This window comes from Notamacropus eugenii, chromosome 4, assembly GCF_028372415.1.
Source record: "Notamacropus eugenii isolate mMacEug1 chromosome 4, mMacEug1.pri_v2, whole genome shotgun sequence".
Taxonomy (NCBI): domain Eukaryota; kingdom Metazoa; phylum Chordata; class Mammalia; order Diprotodontia; family Macropodidae; genus Notamacropus; species Notamacropus eugenii.
In genome coordinates, this window is record NC_092875.1 from 66,936,928 (window position 1) to 66,962,619 (window position 25,692).

At 55.3% G+C, this 25,692-nt stretch overlaps 2 protein-coding genes across 5 annotated transcripts; one reads left to right on the forward strand and one right to left on the reverse strand.

Annotated features, from left to right (window-relative positions):
- Window positions 1–2,071: 2,071 nt before the first annotated feature.
- Window positions 2,072–19,634, forward strand: CRLF1 (cytokine receptor like factor 1). 3 transcript variants are annotated; one of them, XM_072601620.1, is made up of 10 exons: window positions 2,072–2,476; window positions 2,941–3,072; window positions 8,209–8,493; window positions 9,544–9,673; window positions 10,070–10,239; window positions 11,798–11,955; window positions 15,845–16,013; window positions 18,231–18,415; window positions 18,905–18,952; window positions 19,192–19,634. In XM_072601620.1, the coding sequence occupies exons 1-10, from the start codon at window positions 2,467–2,469 to the stop codon at window positions 19,213–19,215; spliced, it is 1,311 nt and encodes a 436-aa protein (XP_072457721.1). In that variant the 5' UTR covers window positions 2,072–2,466; the 3' UTR covers window positions 19,216–19,634. The 3 variants fall into 3 exon arrangements, with proteins under 3 accessions (XP_072457721.1, XP_072457722.1, XP_072457723.1); XM_072601621.1 differs by having other exon boundaries at window positions 2,077–2,476; window positions 18,910–18,952; XM_072601622.1 differs by lacking the exon at window positions 2,072–2,476 and having other exon boundaries at window positions 2,752–3,072.
- On the reverse strand, window positions 6,936–24,180 carry REX1BD (required for excision 1-B domain containing). Of its 2 annotated transcripts, none has more exons than XM_072601626.1 (5): window positions 24,077–24,180; window positions 22,433–22,515; window positions 22,091–22,295; window positions 21,814–21,902; window positions 6,936–7,205 (listed from the first exon to the last, which is right to left on the reverse strand). In XM_072601626.1, exons 1-5 carry the CDS (start codon window positions 24,131–24,133, stop codon window positions 7,019–7,021), a joined length of 621 nt encoding a protein of 206 aa, XP_072457727.1. In that variant the 5' UTR covers window positions 24,134–24,180; the 3' UTR covers window positions 6,936–7,018. The 2 variants fall into 2 exon arrangements, with proteins under 2 accessions (XP_072457727.1, XP_072457728.1); XM_072601627.1 differs by lacking the exons at window positions 6,936–7,205; window positions 24,077–24,180 and adding exons at window positions 20,331–20,665; window positions 23,786–23,903.
- Window positions 24,181–25,692: the final 1,512 nt, after the last annotated feature.

Sequence of the window (25,692 nt, forward strand, 5' to 3'; positions counted from 1 at the left end):
AGGCAGTCTCTTAGAACTTGGAATGTCAGACCTGGAAGAGTCCTTTCCTGAATAAAATGTCAAAATTAGAGGGGGCCTTAAAATAACAGAACGTTATGGTCTTAGAACACTGAATGGTAGACCTTAAAAGGACTTTAGAACACAGACTATCAGAGCTTGGAGGGCCCTTGCAACCCAGGTCAGAGCTGAGAGGAACCTTAGAATGCAGACTATGAGAATTGGGGGAGACCTTGGAGGTCATTCCTTAAACAAAGAAAAAGCCAGTCAACATTGAGCTCCAGCATTAAGAGCTTTCTCTAGGGCTTTAAGAATCACTCCAGTGACCACCCCTTGGGTGAGGCCCAGACACTCTCCCACCCCAGTTGTTGGTGCCCCCCTCCCCTTCACCTTTCCTGTGTTTCTTCTCAGTAGAACATAAACTCCTTAATGCCGGGGATCTCTTTAGCTTTCCTCTTTCTATCTTCAAAGCCAGTTCAAAGCGATCACTTAATAAATGCTTGTCGAACTGAACGATCTTTTCCTCTGTGCTCCAGTTTCACTCGATTTCATGGTGGGAGTGCAGTGGGGGAGCGACTCATTTTTCTCCTTCCCTTCTCCCTTTCTTAGGGATGATCCTGGACCCGGGAGTTTCCCTGATTCCAGTAGAGGGTGCTGTGTCCGCCCCAGTTTGCTGGTGGTCACCGCGGGATGGTGCTGGCAGTGGGATTCACGGAAACCTCGATTTGAGTCGTGGCTCTGTCTTTGACTCACTGTGTGACCGCTGGAAAACTGCTTTCTTTCTCTAGATCTCAGTTTCCCTGTCTGTAAAATGAAGGATTTGGCCTAGGTGATCTTCAAGGTCTCTTCCATTTTTATGAATGCATAGGCAGGGTATTCTTCCCCAAGCTCTGGCCACGGTTCCTAAACCCGAAGCGCTCCAACTCTAAGACCTCTTGGTCTCCTTACTCTACACCTCCTCTCCCCGAGGCTCTCACCCCCTCTGGGACCCCTGGCCGCCTCCATCTTCAGGCTCTTTCACAAGACACGGCTGCAGGGCAAGGTGCCCACGAGTCTTCACGTCAGCACCGCTGACCGGTCGGGACTAGAGCGCCCATAGTTCTCCAATCCTGATCCACGAGGTTGGGAGGAAAAAAATGGGGAATCTGCAGGGTCTGAGCTGGGGAAACGGGTAAAGTCTCTAATGGGTGTCTGGTGCAGCCGCTTGGCGGGTGACTGACCGCACTCAAGTCTCCGAGTCCCTAGTAGCTCTCTCGGAGCTTAAGAGAGGGAGGGGCTCAAAGTAAAACCTCTCTTTTCCTCGTCCCCTCATCCCCACCCTGGGCGGCCAATCGGTTCTAAGACCTATGGCTCTGGGCTGTGTCAGGGGGCAGGTGCCCCAAGAGCGCACTCACGAATCTGTCTGCTCTCCCTCGCTCCCTCCCTCCCTCCCATCCTCCACACCCCGCTGGCTGGGGGTGCGCTCCAGGCGGGGCCCGGCTAGGACCCAGCCCGGGGGGCCGGGGCCGGGAGCAGCCACGTCAAGCGGAGAGAAGCAAGCCTGCCTGGGTCGAGAACCTTTCCGGGGAACGGGCTAGATGCAACGGGCGTGTATTCCAGGGGAAGGCGTGGGCAGGCAGCCTTTGGGCCAAACCTCCCCCACCCCCCACCCCCAACAGACACACATACACACACACCGGGGAATGGGAGTAACTGGGCAACTAGAACCCAGATGGAGCTGTGCCCCCATGGCCCCTCAGGTCACAGCACCCCGGAGATATGGACAGAACTGGAGGGAGTGTTATTAAAGGACTGCAGGGACTCAGCTAAAGGCAAGGAGAGGCTGGGAAATTCCCCTCACCCCTAATGTTTGTTTATTGAAGAGGATTTTGCCTTTGAACCGGCGTCCCAAGCTGGGGTGTGGTGTGTGCGTGACAGAGTAGAAGGGAATGGGGGTCCGGAGCTCGGAGGAAGAGACCTCGGGCGGAGAGTAAAATCGGGCGGAGGTGGGGGCGGGGAGAAAGTAGAAACGAAAACTTTTAAAATTTTTAAGAGGGAAAAAAACGTTGCTCTGGGCTGTCGGTGCTACCTGTAGTTAGGGTGTGGGTGCACCTCCTGACTATTACTCACCTGCGCGCCACCCCCGGCCCTGGCCCTTACTCGGCCCGGCCCTCAAGAACCTTGCTGAGTGGATTTTTCCTAGTGGAGAGGGAGAAGAGCCAGAGCCCAAGTAAGAGGAGAGAGCTGAGGGAGAAGGGAGAAGCCTGACCCAGAGGACATCCTTCCTGCAGGAACCCCCACCTCCCACTCGCTCTTTGGGCGGGTCCAGGGGTGTGTGTGTGCAGGGGGGTGGGGGGAGAGTGTATGTTTCGGGCCTCCTCCCCTGGGGCAGCCGGACCTTAGAGCCTCTAACAGAGCCGTCTTTCGTCCGGGGCCTGCGTCACGTCGGGGCCGCTTGGGCTGAGGTAACGAGAAGGAGCCGCTCAACTAATGTCACTAAGTGGGTTTGCACTTTTCTCCCTCCCTTTCTTTTTTTCCTCACTTTTGTATCTTTTTCTCTCCCCCCCCTTCCAGTGAACACCCCCCACCCCATCCGAGCAAGGCGCTGGGGGGAGGGAGGGCGCAGGGGGAGGCTGGGCTGGGGGTTGGAGGGGAGGCTGAGGAAGGGGAGGAGGAGAGAAAGGAGGAGGAAAGCGGGAGGGGGCAGTGGAGAGAGGGGGACAGTGAGAGGAGTCTGGAGTCCCAGCAGTGGAGGGCTTGTTAATTTCAGGCCCCCCCGGGGGCGGGGCAGGGCGGGGCCAGAGGCGCATTAGCAGCTTGTCAATTTCGGTTGCTCAGACTTGCCCCGGACTCTCCGAAACTTGTTGGGGCTCCGCGCGCCCGTCTCCTTCTCCCCTGGCCACTCGCCGCCTCCCACTCCCCCACTCCCTGTTCCCGAGTCCCCGTGGACCTGCTTTTCCCCAGAGCTCTCGGGCCGCCGGATGCTGCGGGCTCCAGGCGGAGGCTTGAGGCAGGGCGCTGCCCTCCCCACGGCGCGGACCATGCTAGCCTTGGCGCTGCTTGCCTTCGGAGCGCTGCGAGCCGGATCTGGAAGCTGTGAGTACCTACCCCAAACCGTCCTCTACCCCAGGCACTCACACTCACACTCCCCAGCTCCTGGAGGCGCTGGGGGATGCTCCGGGCCAGGCTGGAGGCCAGTCCTCTCTCCTCAGTCCCCCTACCGGCCTGCGGCACCTGGCTGGCCCGGGAACAAAGGAAGGGGCCCCAGGGAGCCCCCGCTGGGCCCCGGGGCGAGGGGAGGAGGAGGAGGCGCCAGCCCGGGGCGAGGCGGGTTGGTCAGGCCCGTAGCGCAGCGCGCCTCGGGCGGGCTCAGGGGGTCGTCTTCTAGCTAGGGTGGGAGGTTGCGCTTAATAGGGTACCGGCAGGGCACGGCCCTGGGCCTGGGCGCACAAGATAAGACCGTGTCCCCCGACATTCTTCCTCCCTCAACGGGTCCGCACCACCTGCAAGGCGCGCTAGACTGGGGGAGCACGGGCCGGGCGGGGTTAGGGGTCCTGAATAGGAACCGGGCAGCGCCTTGGGCCCCTGGGACTTCACCTGGCCTGGCTTAGCTGAGCTGGCGAGTCACCTCTGTCTCCATGAAACGGGCCTCTTCCCTGGGAAACCCACCTCCCCCGCGAATTCTCCCCTCTTTTTCAGCTCGGGGGGCAGCCTTTTAGCTTTCCGGGGCTCCCTCTGCTGCTCGCTGCGGGAGTAAGGGGTAGGGGAACACATCGCATCACCCCTCTTTGTAGCCTAGGGTCGCGTTCCGGCCTTGGTCCCCGGGAGCGGGGCCAGACCTTGTATCGCCCCGCCTCGTTGCCTCTCCTTCTGTCCTGGGCTCGGAGTATACCAGCACCTTAGTATCCCCAACTCTCCGACACCCATACGCAAGGGATCGAATTGAGTCCTTATTTTCCCGATCTAGAAGCAGAGTTGGAAGAGTGGGGGAAGGGGACCCAGAAGTGAACCGCGCCATGGACCGAGAGCCTGAAAAGGGGGTGGGGGTAGGGTGACGCTCAGTCTAGTCTGCGCCCTCCCGGGCTGATGAGATGAGCTAGGGGAAGGGGCAAGATGGAAAGGTGCTGGGGGCCCTCTCTGGGCTCCAACTCCTCCGCCTGGCTCTGGTCCCAGGGTCCCTGGGGATGAGCTTCTCCAGAATGGGGTTGCTTCCCCCATTCCTCCTCTCTGCTCCCCTCCTAACCCGGGCAGTTATGCTGCCCAGATGGCATAGTCCTGAACCAGCATTACCCACCCTCCTCCTTTCCTTCATCTTGGGGCTGGGGCAGCTCTAAGATATGGGCATTTGTCTGTGCTGAACCTGTGAAACCAAGTCGGGGACTGGATGGGCACATACCACACTTAGACTCTGCTCAGTCACACCTCAGCAAAGGCATCTGGGACCAAATTCACAAATGAATATATATACAAACACTCATCTACATTCACACAAACACACTGTCACACACAGACTCACCATACCCTCAGTCACATACAGTCACCTAATCACATTCAAACACAAACTGTATTCGGCTCATACATACTCTTGGGCCAACGTAAACTTTTACACACACTCCCACAAAATCTCATTCAGATTCAAATGTTCAGGTAAACAAACAAACTTGGACCCACAAACCCAGACATACACATAGGCATACAAATCTAGGCACAAAAAGAAAAAAAAAACCATTGCACCCTCTTAGACACACTCTCCATCCATCACAACAACCCCATGTCCTCATTAGCACCCTGAAAGGCATCAGACATTTACACACTTCAAAAACTTCCTCACCCCTGTGCTCATATCCCACCCTTGCCTTGACTTGTTCTCAGTGCCCTTTCCTATGCCACTGGTCTACACTGGACCAGGTCTCAATGGGAAGCTGGGAGGAGAGAGAATCTGGGGGATGGAGGGAGAGGTTGGGGTGGCCTGGTTCCGGTAAGTGTCAGAGAAGTAAATGCAGGCAGGAGGGTGGGGAGAGCTTAGCTAGGCTTGGGGCCTCCAGAGAACCCCCCTAATCCTAGGGACAGCTCAGCCTACCTTTGTTCCCCTTCCTCTGTGGAGGACTAGAGGGAGGAGGAGAAGGGGACTGTGTGTCTGTGTAGAGGGGGTTGTTGTGTGTTTTTTTCTTTAAGAGAAAAATTAAATAAAAGATCCTCACACCTCTACAATGTGTTTCGACTTTATGATGTGACTTAGCACCTGATCAGCAATCTGGTTTTATAGTCCAGTCGTAAAGTGTCCAGCAGGTATGGACCCAAATTCTGGGCTTGCCCTGTCTATCCTGGGCCTCGCCAGCCCCCCTCCACCCGCCTCCCTGGCCCCTTCCGCTCCAATCTGAAAACTTCACACTTTTCCCTTTTAAAACACATGTTCTTCCTTTTTAATAACGGGCCAGGCTGTGGATCGGAAAAACATTGTTAAAGTCGCTGGCCCCGGGAGCCAGCAGTCTGCACAGCTCCCTTGCTCCCTCGCTTGCTCAGCTCAGCTCCCATCACTCTGGGTGGAAGGCTGGGGCGGGTGGAGGAGGGGGGAGATGGAGAGAGAGGAGCCCAAGCCCGAGAGGAGGGGAGCTCCCTGCCAAGAGAAGGGGGGTTGCCTCAGCCCCCGGGCCAGAATGGGGCAGAGGGAGGCTGAAGGAGTCATTGGGCCGACTTCTGGCTGCTTTGGGTTCAGCCAGGTCGGGCAGGCAGTGCCGTGGGCTCTATAAATTTGTGGTTCCCCACCCCACCCCCGGGCTCTCGGCCACCCAGCCTCGTGGAATGTCTCAGCCGCCTCCTTTCCACGTCGGGAAATATAGTTTTTATGCATTGTTTATGCTCGATCTTCCGTTTGTTCTTTCTGGGGGCTGCTCTCTCCCCACTCTCTTCTCCCCTCCTTTCCAGCAGCAGGCCACAGGCCAGCCTGGCCGCTCCCCTTCTGAGGGACCCCCAAGCCAGTGCCGGAAGGGGGTGTGGGACTAGGGAGGGCCCAGGAAGCACTGGGCCTGAAACCCTCCTTCCTCCCGCCAGCTGAAGGAAAACAAGAGACACCCCCCTTCCTCAGCAGGCTGCTGGCTGGCACTGCCCGCTGGTGCCCACAGATCCACAAGGGAAGGCCAAGACCCCCGACGGCAGCTGTGGCATCTGGGAGAGGCGCCATGCTGGGGTTGGGATAAGACAGAGGAGAAGAGGAGCCAAAGCGGTGCTGGGGAGTGGGCAGGACTAGAGTTAGGGAGGGCTTTGGCACAAATAGGGACAGAGACACCCCCCATACATGCACACCTCCCACCAAGAGGGTCTGGACCCCCCAGAAAGTCCCCTCAAGTCTGCCTCCTGAAGGCCTCCCTTCCAAACAGGGATGCTCCCTGGGTGCCCTTGACCCTGAGTGGGCCAGGGCAAGAAGGGTCCCCAGGCCATCTCCCTGGGGTGCCCCCACCCCTGCCCGGGAGGCAGGAAGCGGTGGGTGGGCTGGGCAGAGGCGCCGGCAGGCGGGAGGGTGCGGGGGCTTCCGCGTCAGAGTTTCATGCTGAAGGAATTCCGAATTAGCGAGGAGGCCGGCTCTCTTTTGGTAACGCTTCTCTACTGTGACCTCCAAACCAGATTACTGGGGCGGGCTTGGCTGCACACGGCTTCCCAACATGTTTTTCTGTTGCTCTGTCAGAAACCTCCTGTGTAAGCTGTCCATGGTCTCAGGGCTGCAAAGCCCCGAAACCGTAACCAGGAACCCAGCAGGGCCTCCTGGGCCCAGGGAGGGAGGCTGCCCAGGACCCAGGATGTGAAGCCCCTTGGGGAATGCTGGAGGGACAGGAGATCCTGCCCTGGCTGGAATAGGGTTCTGGCCCTCCTCCCTCCTGCTGCCCCTCCTCTGCTCCAGCCGCCAGCACATCCGTCCGGCGCACCACTCGCAGGGATGGCTCAGACTTCAGGCACTCCCTGGACAGAGCCCCAAATTCAATTTATATCTCACGCTCCAAGTAGACAAAGCCCACTGCCAAATCTGCCCATAGAAATCCCAGTCATCTCAGATGTTTTCGGCCAGAGGATTGGAAGGAGGAGGCGGCCGCATCAGCTGGTTTGTCCCCAGTCCATCCCCTTTCCAAGCTGAGGGAGGATAATGAAGAGGACAGGATCGATCCCCTCCTCCCAAGGAGAACAAACAGTAGACATTCAGTAAGCCCTTACTGTGTGTAGAATCCAATAACTGGTGCCTAGGGAAGACAGAGGAAGGAGAAACAACATATAGTCAAGAAAGGCTCCCTGCCTGTCCTCACAAAGCCCTCAATCCAGTAGGTTGGATGAGACCCACACAGGTGATTGTAGTACCCAATATTACATCATAAAATCATCAGAAAAGTACAAAATAAATTGACTGTTATATGAGAACTAAGGAGGGGGAGGTCAGAGCAGGCCAATGAGGGAAGGTTTCCTAAGGAGAAGATGGCATTTGACATGGGTTTCAGAGACTGATTCAATTCACTGAATCTGTCTTGCCCCATAGCATCTGGAAATCAGTTTTATTGCCTTCTGGTGGGGATGAGAGGTGTCAGCTATGTGAGAGGACATGTTCACCTGGAGGGTGGGTGGACAAGGAGAAACCATCCAGCCACCTAAAACATTCTTGAGCAAGTCTGAGCTGTTAACATCTGCTAGTGAGTGAAGGAGGACTTGGGGAAGTAGTCTGGACCATGGGGATTCCACTGTACTGGTGTGTTATACTATCTACATGTGTCATTGTGGGCATTGGTATTACACCAAATATTACACCAATGTCCACATTTTACTGATGGAAAAACTAAGCCCAAGACAGAAATGACTTATTCAAGGTCACCTAGGAAGCTAATGGCACAGCCTCTAGGACATGAATCCACAGCATCAAAGAATTCTGAGCTGGAGAATGCCTTACACATCATCTAATCCAATTTGACAAGTAAGGAAACTGAGACCCAGAGAGGAGACATGACTTGTTCAGGATTACACAGGAAACTGGCAGAGCTGAAACTCCTACACAAGTGTACTGACCTCCACCCCAAGGTTCTTTGTGCCACACCAATCATCTTCCCTTGATCCTTTTCCTTAAAGCCCAAGCCATCTTTGGAGTGGGGAGGCCCTCAGAGGCCTTAGGCTGAGCCCTCTGTCCCCCCGAACCCTTGTACTCCTGGCAGCAGGTGCCCAGGCCCTGGGGCTGATGGGCTGTTGTTTCTCTGACCCCAGACTTGGCTGTGATCGCTCCCCAGGACCCGACGCTGCTCATCGGTTCCTCCCTCCACGCTACCTGTTCAGTGAGCATGAGTGGCAGTGATGCACCCACGGCTGAAGGGCTCTACTGGACCCTCAACGGCCGGCGGCTGGCCCCTGAGCTCTCCCAGGTCCTCAACGACACCACCCTGGGACTGGCACTGGCCAACCTCAACGGCTCCAAGCAGCAGTCAGGGGACAACTTAGTGTGCCACGCCCGGGATGGGAGCATCCTCGCTGGGTCCTGTCTCTATGTTGGCTGTATGTGCTCCTCTGCCTTTCACCTCCCCCACCCACCCATCAGGGATGCCCCTTGGCACCCCCACTGGTCCCCATCTTCCATCCCTTCTGACCCCATGGGGCTTAGGGGACCTCAGATGTCCTGTCCCTCAAGTGGTTTGAAGGGATGCCAACTCACCCCAAACACCTCATCTCTGGAAGCATCAGAGACTCTATGATGGGGCAAGAGGTAGCTCAGGCCTGATCTGGTCATTCTGAGGTCACAGGGAACCTAAGGGTCAGGCAATAAGGATGACCTATTTCCTCTTTCCATTCTCCTACAAGAAAGAGTCTGAGCTGCATTAAACACTGGCCTACTTTCTCTAAATTCCCTTTTACCATAAGCACCAACACCTCTGTCCAAAGGAAATCCATGCTCCAGTGCCTTACCGTGAGCAAGAAAGGACTCTCTGAACCCTTGGGAAGTGGGATCGAGTTCTGGGAGGAGGGAGGATGCTGGCCCCTGTTAAAGGACCTCGGTGAGAACCGGGCCTCGTTCCTCCCCTCTCTGCCTCTGTTCAGGCCCAGAGCCTCAGATTGACCTTTGAGTCCCACAGCCCCGAGCCCTAGATTAGACTTCTTGGTAACAATAGGGAAGCCCCCAATTCCTGCTAGCCCCCATCCCTATTCAAAAAGACCTTGGGCTGGTTTATATTTGCCATGTCCCAGCGTCCCAGGGAAACGGGAATTTGGGCAGGAACGGACACTGGCCTCTTCCTCTCTCCTCCTAGGGAGCAAGTGCTCCGAGACCCTAGCACAGACCCCGACACTCAGTAACCGGATCCTAGGCAGGGTCCATGGCTGCAAACACGTTTCCTTGAAATAAAGGAGGAATAAATCAGAAGACATCAGCTCCCCCAGTCTCAGGCCCAGTTCCTTGGGGAGCCCTGTTCCGGTTTTGCCCAAGCCCTTAGCCCCTCCTCTAGTTCTCCATTCCTAGCACGGGGGCCAGACTGAGATGGGATTGGGGGCCTGAGCTCTGGTACAGTTCCTTTCCACCTTGCTTACCTTCATCTCCCCACCCCACCTCAGTGCCCCCTGAGAAGCCTGTTAACATCAGCTGTTGGTCTAAGAACATGAAGGATCTGACCTGCCGCTGGTTCCCAGGCACCCAGGGGGAGACCTTTCTCCATACCAACTATACCCTTAAATACAAGCTTCGGTAAGTATGCGTGAGAAGTAGGATTGGCACTCCCCAAGCTATAAGGGGCAGGGACAGAGGGACCAGGCTGGGGAGTGAAGAGCATGCATGGGGCCATGGAGCCCATAGAAAGAGGGCTCAGGCATTGCAGTTGTGGGATCCTCCAGGGATTGGAAGCCAGTTCAGGGAGAAAGATATCTGGGATTTCCATGAGCCTAAGGAGGGGCACATAGAAAGGAGCCATCCAGCAGGATGATGGGAGGCAAATCCCTGGAGGAGGGGAACATAGGAAGGGGCCCAGGGAAGGGATTTCCTGGCAATGGGAATAGAGGAAGGTGAGGAGATAGCCAAGGTGGTAGGCCAGCCTGGGCTCCAGGGTGTGTGTGTAGGGGGGTGTCGTTTGTCTCCCTAAACCAGGTGGTACGGGCAGGATAACACATGCCAAGAATACCACACCGTGGGGCCCTATTCCTGCCACATTCCCAAGGACCTGGCACTATTCACGCCCTATGAGATATGGGTGGAAGCCACCAACCGCCTAGGCTCGGCCAGGTCGGAGGTGGTCACATTGGACATCCTCGATGTGGGTGAGGCTTTCACTAGGCCCCAGCCCCCTCCCAGCCCCCTGTCTCTTCATTCTCTCTCCTCACCTTGAGAGGACTTTGCCAACAAGATTCTAACCCTCTGAGAATGGAGGACCAAGCTGAAGTGGGACCCTGTTGCCTTCAAGAGGGCTCTAACTGGAGCCAGTCTTTCTGACCATCTGCTTCCCAGGCCCATCAGACCGTGTATCTGCTCCTTTGGCCTGGCTGTTCGCTCCTTTCCTCATACTGTCCGAATCTCTCACCCTGTGTCCCATCTGTCAGCTCCCAACTGACTCCTGCATTTTTCTATTGGCTCAGTCCCCCACCTGAATCACTCTCTGATTCCCAGAACCCATCTGCCCCACTCTACTCCTCTCCCCGGTCTCCATCCATCTGTCTGTACACTCCCCTAGTCCCTCAGACTTTCTCCATCTCCACTGCTCTCTGCCTTTCTTCCCTCCCTCCCTGGGAGGCTAAGTTCTTGCTTGGCTGGAGGGGGGTTGGGGGTGGGAGGGGGTGGGGCGGGGCATCCTAGTCTCAATCCCTGTCCTGGGGCCCTGGACACCCCACGGAAAACACCTGGCTCTGGTTTGCCCTCGGGGTGGGGCCCAAGTCCTTCCTCTGAAGCCCCAGGTCCCTGCCCTCCCCCCCCTCCCTCCCTGATGGGATGGGGCTATGACTGGGGCTGGGATTGGGCTTGGTCTCTGGGCCCCTCCCCCTCAGCCTGGGCCAGGTGTGGGGGCCCTCTGGGAGTGGGGAGGGGAATGTGAACAGGAGCTTTCAGGTCAGGGAGGAGCTGGGGAGACCCAGCCCTGGCCCCCTCCCTGGGAAGCAGCCGGACCTGGTCTGAGGGCAGGGGGGAGGACCGGAAGGCAGGAAATAGATGATCTGTGAGCAGAATTGGTCCTAATCTAATTAGGATGTTTCTCAGCCTCCCTTTCCCCCAGGCAGCCCCCAGTCCTTAACCCTTTCAGTGCTAGGGCTCCCCCCCAACACACACAAGGGGGCAATGCTGGTCTCAGCCCAGAGCTCCTGAAAGATGTGCCTATCGAAAGAGGAGAGGATAAAAGGGGGACGGAGGGATCACTCCTCCTGGTGCACAGAGCCCTGGCATCACACCCCCACCTCACAACCTCCTTGTTGTGTGACCTAGCCCCTCAGAGATGGTTTTCTTATCTGAAAATAGAGGAAATTTATACATCTATTGTATCCTTCAAAGAACTATGGTGAAGAAAGCAATTTCTAAACCTGTCGAAATCAAGGTTGTGATCACACCAGTTCCCAAAGTGGGGCCAAGAATCTTTCAAGTCCCAAGGTCGCAGTTCCATCCAAGCTCCCAAGAGTCACCCTAGTCCACTGTGGGACAGCCATGGTCTGTAACTCCCCTACTGCTATCTTTGTTGACTCCCATTTGGGTACCCTTCCCAAGCAATTCCAAGGGTCCCAGCCTAAGTCCTTCTCCCCAGGCCTTGGTGCCAAGTATAGTGTTCAGCTGGTCAAGGTGTGCCTAGGGGGAAAAGACCCACTCTGAAAGTGATTAATTCACCCAATTCCTCACCAGTAACAACAGACCCCCCACCAGATGTCCATGTGAGCCGAGTGGGGGGTTTGGAGGACCAACTGAGTGTCCACTGGAACTCCCCACCAGCCCTCAAAGACTTCCTTTTCCAAGCTAAGTATCAGATTCGCTACCGGGTAGAGGACAGTGTGGAATGGAAGGTAAGATGACATTTCCCCTCTGACCTTCAACCCCATCTTTCTGGGGTCTGATTATCTTTTCCGGGGCTTCCCACATGGACACCAATCTCACAGCTTCTCTCTCCCTCACCCGCTCTCTCCCTCCCTTCCTCCTCTTTCTTCTTTGTCACCTTCTCTGTCTCTCCTCTGAGTGTCTCCACCTTTCATCTGTCTCTTTTCCTGTTTCTATCTTCCTCTGTCTCTCTTTATCTCTGCCACTCTCTCTGTCTCTGACTCTACCTTTCATCTGCCTCTGTTTTTCCTATCTCTATCTGCCCCCCACCCCCGCCACCCCTCCTCCCGTCTTCTTTCACAGAAAGCAAAATATCACAACTGGAAGAAAACTCATGAAAGAACAAGATTAGTACTAGTTCGAACCTTAGAGACTAATCCAACTTCCTCATTTTACAGATGAGGAAACTGAGTCCCTGAGAGATTTATAACATAGAAAATTATAGAACTTGAAGAAACCTTAGAAAATAGAATGAGGGTAGGCACCATTTCATCTTTGTCTTTGATTCTCCAGCACCTAGAACAGTGCCTATAACATAGGGAGCCCTTAATAAATACCTCCTTATTTATGAATATGGAAGCTGAAGGGACATCATAGCATGGAATATTAGAATTATAAAGGGCTATAGAGAGGCTACCTAGTCAAATTAATCGACTACTTAGTTCAATAAATCAATAAACATTTATTAAGTACTTACTGTATGTCTGGTACTGGGTTGGGTACTAGGGAATAAAAGACATAAATGAAGCAGTTTTCCCCTTAAAAAGTTTACATCCTGTGATCAACAAGGGGAGGGAGACATATGTAAGACTGTACCAAATAGACACAAGACAGGAGGGGGAGGCAATAGCAGTTGAGGAGTCAGGAAAAGCTTCTTGTAGAAGGGGACACTGAGTTGAGTTTTGAAGGGTACAAGGGGATTCTAAGGCAGAGGTGAGAGGGGAGTTCAGGCATGGGGGACAGCCAATGCCAGTGCATAGATGTGAAAAATGGAGGGAAACCAGTGAGGTCAGTATGGCTGAATGTTGTAGGGCAAAAAGGCCAGAAAGGTAGTTTGGGACCAGGCTGTGAAGGGCTTTTAAAGCCAAACAGAGGAGCAACATATAACTTACATTACTGGAAACTGAAATTGGAAATCAGGGGTGCCCAGGTAGGGAAGCACATTGCTAGACAAACAGAGGGTTGAGCTGAGAGCTGATAGATGATGGACAAGTCCAGGAGCGTGGTCAGAGAATGAAGAGATGGGCAGATAAGCACTGGAGTTTACTGAATAGGGGAGTGGCACGGTCAGATCTCTGCTGTAGAAAAATCACTCTGATAGCTGTATGGAAGATGGATTGGAGTGTTGGGGAGACTTGCAGCAAGGAGGTGCAATAGCCCTGGTAAAAGGTAATTCAAGGCCTGAACTAGGGTGGTAGTTGTGTGAGTACAGAGGCTGAAATTAAGACTTGGAAACTGATTGGTTATATGGATGAAAGAGAGTGAGGAATGGAGGATGACATGAGATTGTGGACTTGAGTGACTAGAAGGATGAACAATAGGGAGATTCCAAAGAGTGGTGAGGTGGAGGAGGGAGACAATGAGATCTGTTTGGGACATGTGGTGTTTCAGATGCCGACAGGACATTCAGTTCAAAATGGCCAATGGATGGTTGGACTGGACTTCAGGAAAGACTACTCTATAGATCTAGGAGTTACCTACATGGAAGTGATCATTGAATCCATAGGAGCTGATGATAGGGTAGAGAAGCCCCAAGACAGAGTGTTGGGGGGGGGAGCAGTGTACAATGGGATCCACATTATAGTTAGAAGGTCATCTCTTACACTGAAGTAAGGGAGACGAGGAGAAGGGATTACGTCAAGGCATTTTGCCTTGGAAAATGGATAGGGACAAAAGAGGAGGCAACAGGGTCTATTGTCTGTTTTCTCTGTAACCTATGATGCTAGGTCCTCAGCTGAGAAGGTGGAGGAGTGGATGGTGTGGGAAGCTTGAGAGGAGAAGGCTTAGGACATCCTTCACACTTACTGGGATAAAGAATCCTTTAAGTAGGAGTAAAAGGGCCGCCTTGCTACCATGATGGCTCAGTTGAGATGAGACAACCCAATCTTCTCAGCTCAGCTAGTGAAGTTCCTCCATTTCCATTGAGCAGCATGTGAGTGGGAGGAGAGAAAGTGGAGAGTGACTGCAATCTACTGGTGGCGATTTGGCAAGACATGGATAGGCATTGAGAGGACAAGGGGGAAAGGGATTTGAGAGGACAGAATAGCACTGATCGGTGGGGAGGAAAATGGAAGGGAGGGAGGTGGAGCAAACGCAGAAGCAATGACCTGGAAGGGCACTAAAGGATGGAGAGACTGGAGGTCTTGGTGAGGATACAGATGGCACAGAGAGATGAGATAAAGCAGTGAGGTAACAGTGTATGTGGAGTCAGGAAAGCTTGGCTCCAAATCCCGCCTGAGGCATCTGCTAGCTGCGTGACCCTGGACATACCACTTACCCTGTTTGCCTCAGTTTCGCCATCTGTAAAATGGAGATCATAGCACCTATCTCCTAGAGTTGTCATAAGGACCAAATGAGGTGATAATTATGAAGCGAATAGCTCGCTGCCCGACATACAGGAAGCGCCATATGAATGTAGGCTGTCATTTTGTCATTAACATTATTGTGGTGGTGATAGTGGTCATGATTAAGTGAGATAATAATTGTAAAGCACATGGCACAGTGCCTGGAACATAGTAAGCATTATGTAAATATTAGTTATTATTATAAACAATCCCTCTCTCAGCCTCAGTTTCCTCATCTGTAAATTGGGTATTTACCTCATCGGGTTGTACATGTCCAATGAGATAGCATAGGAAAAGTGCTTTGTAAACCCTAAAACACTCTTGCATTTGCTAATTATTATCAATGTGTGTGTGTGATCTGATAAAGGCATTTTGGAACTTTGGATCCTGAAGGTAGGTAGGACATTTGTGAGTAATGTGAGAGATGATTATACAGCATATAAACATTTCTGAGAATGTTAAGTTTGGGCAGAAGTAGAGGTAATGGCACCTGAGAAATGGAAGTGTTTCAGGGGACCTCTACATGACATTGGGGGCCCTTCGTATAAGAGCAGGTTGCTCTGGGAGAGGGGAAAAAGTGCTGAGAAAAGAAGGAGAATGACCTGGGGGCTGATAGATAACTGCCATTAGAATCTCTACTGGGTGAGAAATCTTAATTAGAGAGGACCTCAAAGGAGAATCTTGCTGAGGGATTATGGCAAACAAAGACACTGAAAGTGACAATGGAGATTCACAAAGGACTCTAACTCCTCCCCCAGGATCAGTGTGTATATATGTAAAGGGGTGAGAAGGGCAAGGGGAGGGTATGAGACCAAGTGCAGCAAATGCTAGAAAGGAGGCAGCATCATAGGAAACTAGGTTTTTTTGCATGCCAGAAAATGGAAGAGGCGGGGGGGAGGGGCAAAAGTCTGAAATGGATGGCATATTATTAATTAAGAAACAGGAATTCCAGAAGGCACAGTGAAGGGGGCAGAAAGAAATGAAGCAAGGCAATGGAAGAGTATGGCTGGGGAATAAGAGAGGGCAGGATGGGTGAGGTAGGGGATCTTCCAGATAGAGAAACGGAGGCCCAAAGAGGGGAGCAGACTCTTCCGAGGAAGAGGGTAGCCAGGGACAATGCCCAGTCAGGGCAGGGCTTTCTACCCTGGAAGGCCGCCACCCTGACTCATGACGCTGACGTTTAACTTTTGCCCACCATCTATTTCCCTGTTCTCCGATAAGCCCTGGCCTGTTTTCACCTGGGCAGGGAGTCTGGTGTTTCCCTGACCATCTTCTTCTCCCACCCCTGGTGCAGGTGGTGGATGATGTGAGCAATCAGACCTCGTGCCGCCTGGCCGGCCTCAAGCCAGGCACAGTCTACTTCGTGCAGGTGCGCTGCAATCCCTTCGGCATCTACGGGTCTAAGAAGGCAGGAATATGGAGCGAGTGGAGCCACCCCACAGCGGCCTCTACCCCCAGAAGTGGTGAGGGAACCCCATTCCAGATCCCCACCACACCCATGGAAAGGGTTAGCAGGACGACAGCTAAAAGGTTTTAAAATAAAGAGGTCCTTAGAACCCAGAATGTTAGGGCTAAGGTGAGAGCTGGGAGGGCCCTTAGAATCCAGCATGTCAGAGCAAGGAGAGCCTTTAGAATAGAGAATGTCAGAGCTGGGGAGGGGGAGCCCTTAGAACCCATAATGTCAAAACTGAGAGGGCCCTTAGAACCCAGGATGTCAGAGCTAGTGGTGGGAGGTGGTGGGGCTTAGAATTCAGGATGTCAGAGTGGGGAGGGAGTCCTTAGAACCCAGAACATCAGAGTGGGGAGGGAATTCTTAGAATACAGACTGCCAGAGAGAAGCCTCAGCTCTATCCTTCCTTAACACCTGGGAGGGAGGACAGGAGGGAGTTGGGAGGCGGGCTGGGAGGTGGATGCACATGGCTGCAGTTCCATTCTTCTAACTCTGTTCCTGAAAGGCCCTGGCTGGGTGGGGAGTGCTGGGGAGGGGGCCTGGGGGCTGGGGCTACAGCCTTGGCCCGCCGCGTGCCCAGCACCTGCGTTTCTTGCAAAGGAGCCAGCTGGAGGCTGATTTCCCGCCGGGGAGGGAAGGCCTCGGCCTCCCTCGGCCTCCCTGCTGCAGGCAATGCCAGCACTTGTCAGCAGGTCCCCCCTGTTATTTATGACGTGAGGCTGATGTCCTTATCCGTCCGAGCGGTCCCTAGCCCTAGCTCCCACCATAGTAACCCATGTAGCCTAACCCAACTCTGTCCAGTCGACTTAGGAGGAGGAGACCACCTGCCAACCAACCACTAGGCTTTCACTACAGGATAGACGGTGCTGGGGCCTGGGGGGGGGGGGGGGGGGGAGGCTGCTCTGAGAGGATCCAGCTGAGTTTGGAGAGTAACTTTTTAGACCATGGGCAGGAAAGGGCCAGATAGCTCCCCACTTCTCTCACTCCCTGGAGGGATACTTCCTTTAAGTTGGTTGGACATGAAGCCACAAAGCCAACCAACGCAATGGTCCTACTTCTGTCCTCCCTTATCCCCTACTCTCTATCCCCGACTCTTTCCTTTCTCATTTCTGCCCTCTTTTCCTATGCCTCCTGTTTTTTCCATTTCCCTCTCCCTGTATATCTCTCTGTCCCAGCATCTCTTTCCATTTCTACCTTTTACATCTCACCATTCATTCCTGAGTCTCTTTTTCTGCCTGACTCCATCAGTCTCTTCTCCTCCTTTCCTGACTCTAAGACCCCACCTCTGGGACCTGTTTCTCTCCCCCTCCTGTCTTTTCTTTCTCCCTTTCCCTCCCCACCTCTCTCTGTGTCTCTTTGTCTCTCCCTCCCTCCCTTCCTCTCTGTCAGACACACACACACACACACACACACACACACACACACACACACACACACACACACACACACGGCTCAGCCCAACGGGGACTTCTGTTCTTTCTTTGTGGAAAGCTTAAGAAAGAAATCCCTGCAGCTTTTCTCAAGCCCCGATGAACAAGGGGAGTGAGGGGGAGATGTATCCTGCCGTCCTCATTCATTCACTCACTGCCCCCCGCACTCCCCCCCCCCACACCTCTGGGGAGTTGATGGAGCTTAGACAAATGTGGACATGCATGTCTACAGATACGTAAGCATAGCAATCAATGTTTCTGTGCCCAGACATGTGGTCACACATGCATAGGGATGGAAGGGCATAAATCCACAGGGTTGGTAGGCACAAACACATGTGAACATGCCCGTGTGTGGGTACCTAGGCATGCTGGTATATGTCTCATCTGACATCTGGCACCTTCTCTGACTGCCCCCCCCCCCCCCCCCGCTCCAGGAAACTCATCCTTTTTCTCGCTCTTCTCCCCTCATTTCACCCTGCTCTGCCTCTCCTTCTTCTTCCTCCTGGGCTTAAGCCCAAATCTTGGAGTCTAGATCCCAGAGAGTGAGAGCCTACAGCCCATCCCTCCACCTGGGTCCCCTAGCACAAAACCCACAACAGTTTTCAGTACAGAACCCAGGATAGCCCATAGCCTACCACATCCTAGTCCTAAAACAGCCCAGAAGCCAGACCCTGAGTCCATGGTCCAGAGGCCAAGATGCTGCACAGGCCAGGCCAGACGCTCCACCTAGGCCCTCCCTACGCAGTACTGTTACCTCTCTCCTTCCTGTGAGTGTGACATCTCCACCCCTTCTCCCCTAGAGCGGCAGGGCTCCAGTGGGGCCTGTGAGCCTCGAGGAGGGGAACCCAGTTCCATGCCTGTGAGGCGGGAGCTGAAGCAGTTCCTCGGCTGGCTGAAGAAACATTCCTACTGTCCCAACCTTAGCTTCCGCCTCTATGACCAGTGGCGAGCCTGGATGCAGAAATCCCACAAGACCCGCAACCAGGTAGGTGTGGCCCAGGTCTTGTCCCCTTCCCTTTCCCTGCCTCCATGTAGTCTCAGGACCCTGCCCACTGGACAGCCCTGCCCTCCACCTCTCCCCTGGGTGAATGAAGCCTTTAGAAACAATCTCAGATCTTAAGATAGAAAATAGTAGAGCTGAAAGGGATTTGGGAGATCACCTAAACCACCCCCCTCATTTCAGAGATGGAGGCCCAGAAACTGGAGATCACAGGCCCAAGGTCACACAGCAAATCCATGGCATTGCTAGGACAAGTACTCCAGTGTCTTGATCTCCTGGCTCTCTCTGCTTATCAGCTCTGAAGAGTATCAGGACCTCAGAGACTAAATTCTGGGGCCAATTGTTGACAGGGGTCCCCAGACTGTTGGCTTCTGATCCCTCCTACCTTAAGGCAGTCATTTCTGGGGCCCTGGGCATGGAAGCAGGGTGATCTTGGGACAGACCCCCTCACACATCACTCATGTTCTTTCTAAGCACAGGACGAGGGGCTCCTGTCCTCGGGCAGACGGAGCGCGGCGAGAGGTAAGCAGGGCTGTAGATGGGTGAGAGGGCAGAAAGGAGCGTGGGATCCACACATTTCCCCGAAATGTGACCTTCCAGTAAACATCCTCCATGCATCCCAGATTTGGCTCTTAAGTCCTGGTGTTAATAGGACTCACATCATGAACCCTGAGGCCAGCGCCCAGAGATTGGGGTGGGTACTCTACCCCCTCCTCCCCTCCTCGTGCTCATCCAAACCTTCTTTCCCTCTTTGCCTGTAGGTCCTACCCGGAGATAAACTGTAGCGATCCTAGGTCCTGGGCCAGGAGGGCATCTGCTCACCCTAATGTCACCTCCAGAGTCTATGAAATATGGTGGGAGGACTTCTGGGGCTCTTCTACTTATACCTGGGGATCCCCCCCAAGAAGTTCTCCGAAGCACTGGAACTGTGGATTTGTCCAGGACACAAGATCCTATCCCTATCTTGCCTGGATCCCTGTTCCCCAACTGGGCAGTTCAGGTTTCTGGGGAACCACCAAGCATCTCTGCTGTCTGGTGAGGAGCTGTCCTTAACAGAGCCAGTGTGGGAACAGAACAAGGCAGAGCTTGGGGGTGGGGGTGGGGAGAGACTAGGCCCCTGCCTCTTGCAGTACCCATAGCCCCTCCTGCTTCTGCCCAATTCTGTCAGAAGATTCTTATAAATAAACGACTTATTTTTGGTGAAGCTGTTTGTGAGTGTCAAGGGGGTTTGGGGGGTGGGAGATGAGGCATCTGGGTCAGGGCTGCTCTAAAAGGAACTCAGCATGCTCAGATCTCTAGGTTAGCATCTCTGCTGTAAGCTTGCTAAAGGGCACTTGGCTGGTCACTGCCCAAAGGCCTGCAATGACTAAGAAGAAGCCATCCCCTGAATGGGGTGGCAGGCCACACCAGGGTACAAAACCTCCTCCCTTCCTTCTGGCTCTGGGGGTCTCAGATTCTACCAGGTTGGGAGGCTTGAACCAGGAACAGGTCATGAAGGATTGGAGGGCCTAGGAGTGCAGCAAAGCTCAGGGATCAGCCCTGTCCCAGCCTCCACCGGATTGGTCCCAGAGAGGTCCCTCACATGCAGGTCCAGCCTTACTGCCACCCATAGGGTCAGAATAGGTTAAGCCACCCCATCCCCCACGCCCAAGCCTGCCATCAAACAGTGGGATCTAAACCCCAATCTGGGTGCTCACCAGGTGACCTTAGGTCAGTCACTGTCCTGCTTAAGACACCTACAATTTTCCTTCACTGTGACATGAAGAACCTGGGCTCTAAAGCCTCCTAAGTGGTGTCTGTTCTAAATCCATGCTCTCTGCCCTCATACTTGATGCATGAGCTGAAGACCCCAACCTAGACTTGCAGCCAGATCCCAAGGAGGAGGAAAGAGAAAAAGGGGGAGAAAGGAGAACGTTTTATTGTGGCAAACAGATGGGACCAGTAGGGGCCCAACGGGGACATTGCCCTAAGGGCCTGAAAGAGATGGCCTCCTTCCTCAACAGAGTGAGGTCCTGGGGTACTCCCCGGGGGAGGACCATATCCAGAGGGAATGAGGGCCCTGAGCAGGCCCTCCCATCCCCCAGCCCAGAGCCCAGTGACCCCAGAGGAGGCTGAGGGGCGCCTCTCCTTCTAGCGTTTCCCATCTCCCTCGGGGCCAAACATCACTCAGCCTCTTCCGAATCATACTTCAGGTCCTGGACAATCTCACTGATTACCTCCATGGTTTTAATTATCCTACAAGAGCGGATGGAAACTATAAATAAGATCCAGATGGATCGAATTATCCCAACCGTGCAGCTCAAGAAGGCCTGTTTATGGAACGCTTGGCCCTGGAGAAGGCAACTGAGCCCTCTGCAGGGTGGTAGTGCTAAGTAGGCCTGCCCGCCAGCCCGCCCACACCACCCTGGAGCCCCTCATTAGGCAGGGTATCCCAGCCCCGAACTGGGTTCAGCGGGGCACAGAAGGGCCGTAGACATGCAGGGGATGGGGGTGGTGCAGAGCTGGGCTGGCTTCCTAACTCTGTGGAGGGTGAGAGCCCTGGCCCCAGCACTGGCCCTCCCTGAGCCCAGGGCGTTGCCCAAATGGTGCCCCGGCCCCCAGCCCACCAAGTCAGTGGCATGTGAGATGCAGGGAGCAGGGAGAGAGAAAAGACAGAGACCCAGAGGAAAGGCAGCAACACCGAAAAGGGTGAGGTAAAGATAGAGATGGGAGACAGAGCCAGGAGAGAGATGTGAAAGAGAAAAAAGAGATGAAATAAGGGTTTGAGGATGGATGACTACACACAGGGAGGGAGGGGAGACCCATAGAAAGAAAGAAATCCCCTGTGTGCCTCTGAGAAAAGGAGGGTGGAAGACCCCCAGGGTGGAAAGTACTGGGAGCACTGAGGAGCAAGTGCATGAGGACAGAATCCAACAACCCCCACAGCTCCCCAAGGAAGATGTGTGTGTGTATGTGTGTGTGTGTGTATGTGTGACAAATGAATGTGGGTGATTGTGGGGAAGAGGTTGTGTGCATGTGTGTGTACAGAGAGGTGTGTATACATGTGTGACTGTAAGTCTCTTATGTATGAAGAGCACTCATGTACGTGTGTCCCTGTTCCTAAGGGAGAGATAAAGGGAGGGGAGGAAAGAACAGAATGGCAGAGGACTTCGGGACACATCAGGCCCCCCCCAGGCCTGGACCAGCTCTCTCCTGCTTCCCCCCAGGCCTGGACCAGCTCTCTCCTGCCTCCCCCCAGGCCTGGACCAGCTCTCTCCTGCCTCCCCCCAGGCCTGGACCAGCTCTCTCCTGCCTCCCCCCAGGCCTGGACCAGCTCTCTCCTGCCTCCCCCCAGGCCTGGACCAGCTAGGTCCTGCCTTCCCAGTGCAGCCCCCGGCCCCCACCTCTGGCGCAGCTCCTGAACCTCCTCTCTGGGGGCCGCAGCCCCTGGCTCCTCTTGGGCCTTCTGCCGGGCCAGCTGTAGAGCCGCTGTCTGGGGGGAGAGCTCTCTGAGTTTCTGCCCAAGGACACTCTCCCTGAGCACACCCGCCTGGCCCCTTGCCTGCCCCAGAGGAGTCTCGAAGAACCTGGGGCCTGGTCAGTGAGAAGGGGCCCAGGGACGGTAAAGGTCAAGGGGAGGAGGATGCAGGGGTGTGGCTGGGGTCCAGGGGAGAGGCTGACCAGCTCCAGTCGCTGCTGCTCCTGCTCCTGCAGACGGGCCAGGTGCTGGGCGAGGTCTGGCCGCACGTGGGTGTCCCTGAGCTGCTCCTGGATGGCCAGCACTTCTCGGGAGATGCTGGCAAAGGCCTCGGTCACCTCGTGGACAAGCTGCCGGTAGCGGGGGAAGTCATAGTGCGGGCCACTCCTCAGGTAGGCCTGGTGCCCCCTGTGCGGAGGTGGGAGAATGGATCATCTCACAGCAGGGGGGAGCAGGAGCAGGGGCCAGGCCCAGCCTCCAACCCGGGCCCCTGCTCCCCATGGTCAGCCCCAGACCCTCCCTAAGGCCCCCTGACCCTCACTGACTGGTCCAGGAGTCCGAAGGCCTCGGAGCGCTCGGCTTGCAGGTCTTGAAGCTGCAGCAGCAGGTCCCGCACGCGGGCTTGGCCCTGGGGGGGAGGGGCAGGGTTCCGACCTGTGCCCCTGGACCCATTTCACAGAGCGGGACCCAGGGCCCTTGGGAAGGCCCTGGCTCCTCCCCACTTCCCCACAGCCCGGCCTGCCTCCATGCTCCCCGGGGCTCCCCAAGGGGGCGCAGCCCCGGCCTGGGCACGGGTCGGGGAGGCAGGACCCTTGGAGCGGGGGCCACCCCGCAGCAGGCCTGCAGGACGCAGGGCTGGAGCAGAGGGACCTCATTTTACTGAGAGGGAAACCGAAGCCCGGAGAAGGACATGACTTGGTCCAGGTCGCGCAGTCGTGTCCCAAGCGGGATGTGAATTAGAACCCAGGCCTGCGAGGCTCAGCGCTCTCGACGGGCAGGGGCGGGGCTGGGGCGAGCAGTGGAGGCAGGTGTGCGGATCCGCGAAAGGTGAGCACGGAGCGGCCACTGGGGGGCGCCGGAGGGAAGGGGCGCTCGGGGTCGCTCGGCCAGCGGCCGCTGGGGGGCGCCGGAGGGAAGGGGTCGGAGGTGAAGCTCAGACAACAGCCGCTGGGGGGCGCCGGAGGGAAGGGGCGCTCGGGGACGCTCGGCCAGCGGCCGCTGGGGGGCGCCGGAGGGAAGGGGTCGGAGGTGAAGCTCAGACAACAGCCGCTGGGGGGCGCCGGAGGGAAGGGGCGCTCGGGGACGCTCGGCCAGCGGCCGCTGGGGGGCGCCGGAGGGAAGGTGCGCTCGGGGACGCTCGGCCAGCGGCCGCTGGGGGGCGCCGGAGGGAAGGGGCGCTCGGGGACGCTCGGCCAGCGGCCGCTGGGGAGCGCCGGAGGGAAGGGGTCGGGGGTGAAGCACAGACAACAGCCGCTGGGGGGCGCCGGAGGGAAGGGGTCGGAGGTGAAGCTCAGACAACAGCCGCTGGGGGGCGCCGGAGGGAAGGTGCGCTCGGGGACGCTCGGCCAGCGGCCGCTGGGGGTCGCCGGAGGGAAGGGGCGCTCGGGGACGCTCGGCCAGCGGCCGCTGGGGGGCGCCAGAAGGAGCGAGCGGATGGGCGGGGCGGTCAGGCGCGGGGCACCCGAGGGACGGAGCGGCCGCTGGGGGGCGCCGGAGCGTGGGGGCGGGCGGGGGTTGTTCTAAAGCAGGGGAGCCGGGGAGGAAAGGGCCCCGGCGGCCATCCCAGAACTGTTGGGGCGCCTCCCCTGCGCCCTCTCCCCGGCGGCGGGTTTCCCACCTCCCCCGGCCCGTTCTTCTGACCTGGCCTCCCCTCCCTCCTCTAAGCCCCGCTGGCTCACCCCGGTCCGGGCCGGCTCAGCGGGCCCTGGGCCGCCCGCCCCTCCGCTGGGCGACGCCGGAGCCTCCGCCTCGGCACTCGCTCCCGGCATGGCAGGCCCCATAGAGGCCGGGGCTCGTTCCGGCCCGGCCGGCCCCGGACAACTACTCCTGCGCCCTCTGCAGGGCGGGAGGACTCCCGAGAGGCTGGCATGGTTGGAGTCAAAAGTAATTCGGTCCCACCAGCCCCCACCCCCCACCCCCACGCGGGCACATCCCCCGAGGGCTCCTGCCCGTCCCCCCCCATAGATTACCTTCTGTCCACATACGTGCTCGCTCTCCCATGTGTGACAATAATAATAAGCCAACATTTACATGACCAGAGGTGGGTAGCACTGCCCATAGATGGCCTGGCTGGATCCTCCCAACAACCTCCCGGGGGTGGGGGAGAGGGAGGGGGAGGGGCAGGGACCCCCCGCGGTGGGATTACAGTCTGAGAGCTAAATGAATTGTACTGTTCAGGGACACAGCTATTAACGTCTGAGCGAGAATTGGAACCCAGGTCTTCACACACTCCACCACAACAGGTGGCAGCCTATCAGAATACATTCTGACGCATCCACGTTGTTTTCCTTTGTACCCCCGGATTCTAACTGCTTGGCCCATGTAAGGACTTCATAAATACTCCACTGATCAATCAAGAGATTAAGATACTCAGCAGTAAATGAAAGAACAGGAGTGGAGGAAGCAAGTACCCACTATTTGGGTTGTGCTGGGCAGGTAGAATTATCATCCCCATTACAATGACTGGCCTCTGAGGCCTGAGATCCAGCTCTCCAGTGCCCTTGACCAGCAATCTAGTCAGTCAATCCACATGAAAGCTGCTATCCATTGAACCATCTAATTGCCTGAAACGGTAAATAGTAAATCTGGAATTTGAACTCAGGTCCTGCACATTTCATGCCCTCCCCACCCTCCCCCACATACCAGGGTGTTTTTCCTGGTTCTTAGAAAACAAGGCAGATGAGGAAACTGAGGAACAGATTTGACAGCACCCAGAACAGTAATTGGGAAACGACCGAAAAAAAAGAGAGAAAATACTAGAGGGACTGAGGGCAAATAGGTACTTTCACTGTTGGAGTTATGAAGTGGTCCAGCCATCCTGAAAAAGCAATTTGGAGCTATAGGGAGTTATGAAACTGTGCGCACTTCTTGACAGCGATATGACCACTAGGCTTGGGCCCCAGAGGTCAAAGGAAGAACAGACACAAAGATTTCAAGTTCTTTCCTCAGTGGCAAAGAACTGGAATCCAAGGAAGTGCCAATCACCAGCGAACGGCTGAACACATTACAGAATATGACTAGGACTGAATTTTGTGGTAAGAAATCACGAAGGGGACAATTTCAGAAAAGCTTAGGAGTCTTGTATGAACAGATGCAAAGTGAGCAGCAGAAAATATACAGTAACACTGTAGACAGCATTGCAGACCTTTACAATAAAGACTTGAGAGCGCTGATCAATGCGACAACCAACTACAATTCCAGAGAACTCATGAGACATGCTGTCCACCTAAGGACTCGGAATGCAGACTGAGAACTCTTCTTTTTTGGACATAGCCAATGCTGGAAAGTTTTGTTTGATTACGTATTTATTACAAGTGGTTTCTTTTTCTTTTGCAATAAGGGGTTAGGTGGGAGGGAGGGAAATTTTTATTTTAAAACTAAAAACAATTTAAAATGCTTGATGATTGTTTGATTGGTGGCCAGAAGTTCAGCCATCTTTTCAGCTGGGCTGGGATATGTCTCAGCTCTCACCCTGAGGAAACAAGTAAAGAGGAGGTAGGGTTCTGAACTCAGAATCAGGAAACCTGGAGTTTTATTTCCCTGACTCAGTGTTTGACCTTGAATAAGTCACTTTCCCCTCTTCTAA

Coding starts and splice junctions, on each gene's coding strand:
- CRLF1 (XM_072601620.1), top strand. Junction 16,014..18,230: donor GGCCTCTACCCCCAGAAGTG/GTGAGGGAACCC, acceptor CTTCTCCCCTAG/AGCGGCAGGGCTCCAGTGGG. Junction 18,953..19,191: donor CAGACGGAGCGCGGCGAGAG/GTAAGCAGGGCT, acceptor CTTTGCCTGTAG/GTCCTACCCGGAGATAAACT.
- REX1BD (XM_072601626.1), bottom strand. CDS start 24,133: ATGTTGGCTTATTATTATTGTCACACATGGGAGAGCGAGCACGTATGT. Junction 21,903..22,090: donor AGCAGCAGCGACTGGAGCTG/GTCAGCCTCTCC, acceptor CTCTCCCCCCAG/ACAGCGGCTCTACAGCTGGC. Junction 7,206..21,813: donor GTTCAGGAGCTGCGCCAGAG/GTGGGGGCCGGG, acceptor TGTCTTCCCTAG/GCACCAGTTATTGGATTCTA.